The 9135-nt window shown below is 42.2% G+C and overlaps 1 protein-coding gene across 1 annotated transcript; it reads right to left on the reverse strand.

Annotated features, from left to right (window-relative positions):
* Positions 1–1139: 1139 nt before the first annotated feature.
* On the reverse strand, positions 1140–4850 carry LOC119366130 (beta-glucosidase 12-like). Its single transcript, XM_037631814.1, has 11 exons — positions 4792–4850; positions 4018–4093; positions 3809–3886; positions 3590–3677; positions 3002–3257; positions 2803–2918; positions 2492–2709; positions 2287–2318; positions 2092–2194; positions 1901–2009; positions 1140–1827 (listed from the first exon to the last, which is right to left on the reverse strand). The coding sequence occupies exons 2-11, from the start codon at positions 4076–4078 to the stop codon at positions 1521–1523; spliced, it is 1368 nt and encodes a 455-aa protein (XP_037487711.1). The 5' UTR covers positions 4079–4093; positions 4792–4850; the 3' UTR covers positions 1140–1520.
* Positions 4851–9135: the final 4285 nt, after the last annotated feature.

Here is a 9135-nt window from a genome sequence, read left to right on the forward strand (position 1 = left end):
GATTCACAGCAACTACTATGCGTAGAAATAGGCAGCAGGCATATATAATCAGCGCTACACGGCCCAGTAAAAACGAAAGACCAATTTGGGCGTGTGGCCATGTACGTATTTTACGCCACATCAGTATGTTTTACCTTCGAGGCCCTAGGTCATATGCATTGGACGAGGGTACAGAACATAGATGATTCTATCTTCTATTAGTTCGCCAGGGCCGCCGCCGTCTCGCCTGCCGCCACTCGCCGGGGAGGGAAACTACCGCCTGAATTGATCGAGTTCTTTGCAGTCTAAAACCTGAAGGTACGACATATACACGATCTGAAGCCTAAAAGGTAGTCTAATCTAATGCATCAATCTCTTTTCAATCTCGGTTGCCCTTCAAGGATGATGGCTGCCGTGCTGGATTTCTTATCTACTGACTGGATTGCTGGCGCTCTTGAAGCAACGCACTGCCGCCCCGCCACTACATCTGCGCATCCGATTGTTGTTCGTTAATTTTGTCTACTCATCTTGACCTAATCAAGGTACAGCTATATACAAGCTCTTAAGAATTAAGATTCATTACTTATTTACATTTTTACTGACAAGCTATACAAATTGCTTACGTAGAAGACAAAAACCATATGTTTATCAAATGGCATAAGATTATTAACTAATTATCCCTTTTTATCGTTGATTTTAGTTGCAATGACAAAGAGATCATGAGCTTTTGACACTCTTCATGTTATCTTCGTTTTTATTCTACTTCTTTAAAAGACGTCGTACTCGACACGCTGTGCATGCTATTTTAAAATAATCTATATATCATGTCTCCTTCGCCCCCTTATGTCCAAATTCTGGCTCCGCCCCTGGTTATGACCAACTTGGGGACAGTGGTGACAAAAACTCCATCCTCCTTACAATCACCAACAACAAAAGCAGCACCATTTTTGATAATTCTCCTCGTGAATGTCAGACACATGTGGTGGTTGACTCGGACACCATATTTACAGAATTTGTGCTAATTCTCTTCGACAAAAAAGGGTTTTCCCCCGCTTCATATTAGACCATGAGACAAATCGATCTTACTCAATTTTACTACAAAATGAGTGGTACTTTTTTCCAATATATTGAAAGATACATAAGATATGATATAATGCAACAAATATTTATTTATTCCCTTTCTTGAATTCAAATTTAAGGTCATTTGACATTCATACCACAATTAATACCATCTATATACTTTGGTATCACTAGATATGTTCACGCACGAGCCTCTTGTTACATTGACCTTTAAATTGTGGAGTATTTTTATTGTTCCAGCTATTGAATTCATGCTCCAGCCAACTCATTCAAAAGTTCGAACTGATGGAGGGAGGCGGGCAATATATTTCAACACTCCCCCTCGCGTCTAGGTTATTTTAGTCCTTAGACGTGGGATCAATGTAGGTCGCATAATTGTTTTATTTAATATTGCGTTGGCAGGGTCTTGAACTCAAAACCTCTTGGCTCTGCTACCATATTGAATTCATGCTTCAACCAACTCATCCAAAAGTCCGAACTGATGAAGAGAGACGGGCAATATATTTCAACACCACTGCATAATCAGTCAAGCATCTATCGCAATCTGCAACACGTACAACGCCTCCATCTTTGTCGTTGGTTTCCAGTTGATCTGTGAGATCATCCTTGAGGAACTTCTTGAACCAGCCAGCAGAGCGCTTGGGGTACCGCTTCAAACCATGGTGGTAGTCCACAAAGTGTAACCCAAACCGCACCGTGTACCCGCTCGTCCACTCGAAGTCGTCGAGCAGTGACCACGCGAAGTACCCCTTCACGTTTGCCCCATCCCTGCAGCAGTTGATGTCTGATTTAGAGGCTTGTTGACTGATTTTGACTGTAAAATTAAGCTGCTAGCTCTGACCTTATCGCACTCAGCAGGGCATCAAGGTGCCTGTGGTGGTACTCTATCCTGGCGTCGTCCTTGAGGGCTTCCTTGAGTGGTAGGCTCTTGTTGTTGGCTTCATTGGTTCCTAAAATACTCAGAGAGACAAATAATTGTTCAGATACGTTTTGATCTCATTGTTCCTATCTAGGGTAGGAAAACGCACTTGCCATTTTCAGTGATATAGATGGTTGGATTGTGGTAATTATCCTTGATATAAAGTAGCAGATCACGGAAGCCTTGAGGGTAGACGTAGAGCCAAGGTGAAGCAGCCTACATGCAGGTCATTTACTCGATCCAGAAAAGAAAGTTGGGAGAAAACTTGAGGAAGATTAGTCTGTGTATGAGGATAAGTTGCTAGTTACCTGAGGACCTATGGGAACACCATTTCGAACACCTGATATAATTGGCTAATTTTTAGCATGCAGTATTAACATATGTAATCTATGGCAAAGTCTCCATTATTCACTTAATATTTATTTTTAGAAGGGGATAATTTCCATGATATTATTAGTCTGGCAGACAAAGAACGGAGACAGATTGACTATGGATTTAGCATGATCGACTCACCGGTACGAATAGCTTGAGCATCGGTAGAGTAGCTGTTCCTAATGCCTTTTGATGGAGGAAGGCTACCAACGTAGTTTGTAGTATAGTAGTTGAGTCCAATGAAGTCAAATGCACCCTTCACCAATTTAGACTGTATTTTGGTGAACTGCGGCAGACGGTTTCCGACCAATACTTTCATGCTCCGGGGGTAGTCTCCTCTGCAGAGCGGGTCCAAAAACCTACAGTGGTTTTATTCCTAGCATAAGATCAATCTGCATTCTCTTCTAGACTCATACAACAAATTATGCCAGCATGAAAGATAAAATTTTTACCATCCAAGCATGAATTCCATAGAGCGTTTCGTCGCGGCAATGCTTGACTTTGAACGGGATATGGGAATAACCCAGTTTGCGACCAAAGTTATTCCAATCTTGCCCTTCTGCATGCCCTACATTTTTTATGTACACCATATCAATCACATTCATGGATGAATTGCAGCTGCATGATACGATGAACAGCTGGATCAGTCACCTTATATTTCTGTTTATACAATCTCGCGGCTGCTGCATGAGCGAGTATCTGATGGTGTCCAACAGTGTATGGCTCCCTCCCTGAATCCCCGACGCTGCAGTTTGCCTTCTCCCACGGAGAACACTGACCTGGTGCAGATACGCCCTCTGCATAACCCCAAACGCAGAAGGACCATGGCTCATTCAATGTGATCCAATGCTTCACGCGATCTCCGAATTCTTTGAAGCAGACTTCAACAAAGTCTTTATAGTCATTTCTGCACCATTGTGAGTTAGTTATTTTGAAAGTTGATATATACTGTGCATGTTTGCACATGATACTATCTCCATCATAAATGAAATAGTTTTACAAAGCTCTAGCCACACCTTTTCAATCTTCAATGGCTAATGTGGAAAACCTACATAGTATTAAGGTGCATTAGAAAGAAATGCTTCGTTTGACTTCTCATAAAAAAATATAAAATATATTTTGTAATTGTTTTGTAACTTACTTATTCAAAAGGTACTTAGACAGAGTTGCATTGTGCTCATCTCTAAAACGTCACGCCTGGGAGTTATGTTCTTATAAAATAAATAGTGGTTGACTTACATGATATTAGGGCTAAGAAATCCTCCATATTTATCTTCCAGTCCCTGTGGAGTGTCCCAGTGAAAAAGTGTCACAAATGGCTGCACCCCTGTGCAGATATACAAAATATCTCAAATCTTAAGAATAATCTGATAAAATAAAGAAAGGACCTAATTGTTCCGTGCAGTTTAATAGATTAGGTAATAAATCAAATTACATACTGACAGTTTGACGACATACCTTTGGACAACAACTCATCGATCAAGTTGTTGTAATACTTGATGCCTTCTTGGTTGACTCCACCTCGCAGAGTTCCATCTGTTATGCATTAAGACATTAAGATCGATGTGGACATTCTATAGACTAGAAAATGCGAAGATGATGCAAAATATATTTTTCTACTTGGGACCAAAAATGAGAGTGGAGGTTTCCAGTCTGAAATAGCATACCTGGAAGAATTCTTGTCCATGAGATGGAGAACCTGTACGCGTCCATTCCCATATCCTTCATAAGGCGCACATCTTCCTATGTTATTGGCAAATTAGGATCAGTACTATTGAATTCATGCTCCAGCCAACTCATCCAAAAATCCAAACTAATGAAAAGAGGCGGGCAATATACTTCAACACCCCCTCGCGTCTAGGCTTATTTAGCCCTTTGACGTGGGATTTATGCAGGCCGCATAATTATTTTTCTAATACTGCGTTGGCATGGTTTTGAACTCAAGACCTCTTGGCTCGGATACCATATTAAATTCATGCTCCAGCCAACTCATTCAAAAGTTCGAACTGATGGAGAGAGTTGGTTGGAGCATGAATTCAATATACTTCAACAACTACTGCTCCCTTCTTTCCAAGATAATTGAACTTCTATGTTTGTCCTAAGTCAAACTTCATTAAGATTGACCAAATCTATACAATGATACATCAGCATTACAACACCAAATTTGCTTCGTTAGATGCATTATGAAATATATTTTCATATAATATAAATTCCATTATTGTATATCCTTGCAGATTTTTTCTATAGATTTCGTCACTTTTTTTACTTAGGACAATATATTATTTTTTAAATGGAGAGAGTACCTAGTTTCTTTTTGTTGGATTGGAACTAAAATTTAAAGATCTTGTCACAATTTGATCTTGATCAACATCTTTGACCATATAATTTGTGAAACACCATAAAGATCTGGTTAAAAAGCAAGACATATACACTATCAATACCTTGTAAAGATGGTAGGAGTCCACTGCCACATCCCCATCGCTTCCGTCGGCAATTTTATCTGCCGAAGTAATTTACTCAGTAGGGTGTTATGAGAAAAAGGCTATTATGCTCATGTATATTCATTTTGTTGAAAGGAACATCATGATTTAACCTCAGTTCTAAATTCAAATTACTTTGTTGGTAATCAGAACATCAATGGATATAAAGGCCTAGTTGTCCATATAACTACAAATATTGGCTAATCGCATTTTTTTTTACAAATATTGGCATTGCAATTTTGTAAGATACTCAGATGTACAGTCCTTGAGATATTACCGTAATCCTACTCCCTTTGTTAATATGCAAAATCACCAACACTTAACTTTGACTCTATTTTTCTTAAAATTGTGTTTGTAAAAATTATGATACTATCAAAATATTTTCGCTATAAATCTCATTTTCTATTTTCACCTCGCTATTCTAAACAACTTTTTTACTAGTTGAAGTTGGAGAAGTTTAAATTTACGTTTTGTAGGTGTGAGTGGTATATATAGTATATCATTGCTACCATGTTTCTTATTCTAAGTTGCCTAATACTTTGTTAAATCAGAATTGGTTTCCCAAGCGTTGGATTAGCTTTTAGGTGTGCGCGTGTAATTCTACCATCCAGTGGTTAAACACCATGAATGTTTCACTCGGTGGGAAAAGGTGATTTTCTATAGCTCTTGACCTCTCAAAAAGATCTTTGAAAATGTTCTTATTAAGAAGATATGTAGAAACAATTTGCTAATAAAAATGATATACACTGTGTATAGAAGATGTATATACATGCCTGGGTGTTGGTGAGTGAAGTTGTCCCAGATGCTTGATCCCCTGCCCCCCTCCATTGCGCCACCCTCATACTGCAGCATGTGAATGTCCACCAAATTTTTAATTAGACGGTGCTAGAACCAAAATTTTCATAATGATAGATTTCATTATAATTAAGAGTGAAATATGCCATTAGTACATGACCTCAAACTGATTGCACATTTTAGGCCAACAACTCGAAAAACGGTCAAATTCAGGTCATAAACTCATTTATTCTATTAAATAAGGCCAAAACTTATTTAGGGTGAAAAAAAGGCTACATGGCTACCACACCAGCATTTGTTTAATCGCTCAATAACAGACTAATATTTATAGGGTTCTTTTTTGCAAAACAGCTCCAGCCTGATCCGATTAGCAAATCACTTTGATTCAGTTTGAAAATCGTATGGAGGAAAAAAAATGACATGCATTGTGTGGGCTTGGAACCAACAACTTGAGGGCAAAAGAAAGCAGCTTGCTGATCACTGGAACATCCAGTTTTTAGTGAATGAAACATAGCGTATAGTATAATGAGGTAAGAGCACTAGAGACCCACAAACTTGCAATGTATGTGATGACTTAGTCCAGAAACTTGCAAAAGGTGATCAGCCCATCCTTAAACTTGCACTGCGTGTGAAGTTTTAGTCCATAGCCAATTAGGAGCGGACAAATGGCGCCACTCTGGCCGTGTCGTGGCACAACCGCTCGCCCCGGCACTTTTGTGAAAAAACCCTGCAACTCTATTGAAATGCGCGTACATGCCTTGCACGCTCCTTTGGATGGTCAGTGGGTGCATTAGTCGGTGTACGCGCGAGGGGCAAGTGACAAGCATGCCATAGGCTGCATTGGTGACGTGAGCTTTCAAGTGAAACATCCCTGGATCCGATCTCTGCTGACGTGTGCTGCAATTTGTTTGCACTGCGTGCTGTTTCTAATACGATGTTCGGGTAATTCTATCGTCTGCAGGTGACAGCACATGATGTGTCGACTATGTTGTGGTGCGGACAGAACAACATAATCTTCCTGGTCAACAATGGCGGGTACACCATCGAGGTGGAGATCCACGATGGACCTTACAATGTCATCAAGAACTGGAACTACACTGCCCTTGTGGAGGCGATCCACAACGGGGAGGGCAAATGTTGGACTACAAGGTAAGCACATTTTGTCCATTGCAAAGCATCAAAGAAGAACGAGGTGAGCTTGCAGAACTGCTGCTTCCTTTTGCCGTTTTATTTTTTGATGTCTTGGCATACAAGTTAATTATTTCTTGTCCGGTAAGTAGGTTTGAGATTGTGATCGCGACACAATACCGTCTCTGGTCGTATTATATAAAGTCAGTTCGAGATCATGATCACGACACGATACCGTCTATAGCAGTATATATAATAGGACCATCTTCCGCGTCCAAAGACATATTGAAAACACCTAGAGTTTTGCCTTATCTCGCAACTTGCGGCGCCATCGTAGTCTACTATATCCCGAACGTCGGCGTGTAGGAATGCATGTCTCCGGAACCGCGCCATCCCTCGTCGACGCTCGCGTAGCCGCTTCATGCCGGCGGAGAAAGAAGCCGGCTGCACTGACATTGACGAGGTGGCGGCCAGCACGTCCATGCAAGCCGCCATCATCGAGGAGAAGTAGAACACGGGAGGCCGTCACTGCTTGGGTCCCATGAAGGCCACCGCCGAGGCAATGCCGGCGTACACAGTCGGTGTCTTCTTGTCCGGTTCTTCAATGCAGACCATCGCCGACCCCCCGCCTGGGCTCGACGAAAGTGGAGGCGGACCCCCTTCCCCTCCGGCTGAAGCATCAGCCGGCGGTTCCACTCCGATGAGCGGTGGGGAAGCGAGCCGCCCTATGCACTGAAGCATATACCTCCGGGGCTCCCAGCAGTCCGGTGAGCGGGCTGTCGGAGATGGGGAAGACAAAGGGATCTGCCACGGCTGGCCGTAGACTAGTGTACCGTGTCGTGGGAGCGAAGCTCCGCGCGACTGTACGTGCACATTGTTTTACCTTCTTTAGTTAAAATAAATTCAAAATGAAAATGTTTAGTCCGGTTTGTATGAAATCCGGCCGTGTTTGCACGAATTTCGTCCGGTTGGTTCAAAATATATGCTGCTACGGTTGGAAGACGGTCTCCCGCATCTGTGTCCGCGGACGGATAAGGGAGAAAATTTACGGATTGACGTTAGAGATGCCTTAAACCAAGCAAAGCTTGCCTGCATCAGTAGTAGCAGTAGCAGCACGCGCGTTGCCCATCAATTACTGTGAACAGTTTATCTTTGCTCTTCTGTTATGTTCTTAGTTTTGTACCAAATAGTGACTTGTGACCTGTGGCCATCCCGTGTGTTCTATCCTGCCAATGCTACGAAGATTATGGGAAATTTTTAGCTTGCCTCAGCTATTTGTGTGCATTCTTCTGTCAATATGGTCAGCCAATATACGTCGCACAATCAGTTCAGAAAGGGCGGCCCAGGCATGTACACATGCGTGATTTTTGGAAAGGTGAAGGTCCTTCTGTAAATTGCCAGGGGTGAGCGGATGTGGCACGCCGCCGCCAGCGAGGCGCCATTTGTCCGCTCCTGATTGGTTGTGGACTAAAACTTCACGCACAATGCAAGTTTAAGGATGGGTCGATCATCTTTTACAAGTTTGTGGACTAAATCATCACATACATTGCAAGTTTGTGGATCTCTAGTGCTCTTGCCTCTAGTATAATTAATATTACAACGTTTCTTTTAATGAGTTGTTGGCCTAAAGCATGCGATCAGTTTGAGTCTCGGCCGGTGAATGACTATCAAGCATCAGCTTATGCTGCAGCTTTCATACTTGTCAACAGATTGTACTGAACTAAGAAAGGAGACCATGATCCATGGATCAATGGAGGAAAAACGAGTGAAAACCTGGTAGGCCGAGGAGGCCGTCCCAAAGATGAAGCCCTTGGGGAAGCTCCTCCGGCTTATCGGCTGCAGGCCAAAGGCGCCGTCGGCGGCGCTGGAAGCAACAACCAGAAGGAGAAATGGGAAGACAACCGCCAGCAATGCTCTTGCAGCCATATGGTGTGATGACAACCGGCTATGTTTCAGCGTCAAAGGCTTCCCTTGGCACCACCTATATATAGGCAACATGTTTCTGTATGCATATGTTTTAGAAAAATTAATCTGGACTTCAAAATTCTTCTTCTAAAATGGTCGGGACTGAGGATTTCCTGTTTCTTTTATGTTTCTTTTAGGCATGATTGTGCTGTTGCCCCAGCCGTCGATTTGGGTCTGGACTTTGAATGTTGGTTGTACGGACAATTGCTTTATCTATAAAGCGGGGCGAAAGCCTATTTTGATGAAGACACATGCCATGTGTTTTTTATGTGACACATGCTTGCATGTTTTGATTGGACGATACAGGCGTCTTGCCTGAAGGAAGATGTGCACGCTGACTGACTCTACCTGTAGCACAAGGCTAGCTAACTTTTTTTCAAGATACACATGGCTAGTTAGGGTAACTCCAACACGGAT

Source organism: Triticum dicoccoides, chromosome 2B (genome assembly GCF_002162155.2).
Source record: "Triticum dicoccoides isolate Atlit2015 ecotype Zavitan chromosome 2B, WEW_v2.0, whole genome shotgun sequence".
Lineage (NCBI taxonomy): Eukaryota > Viridiplantae > Streptophyta > Magnoliopsida > Poales > Poaceae > Triticum > Triticum dicoccoides.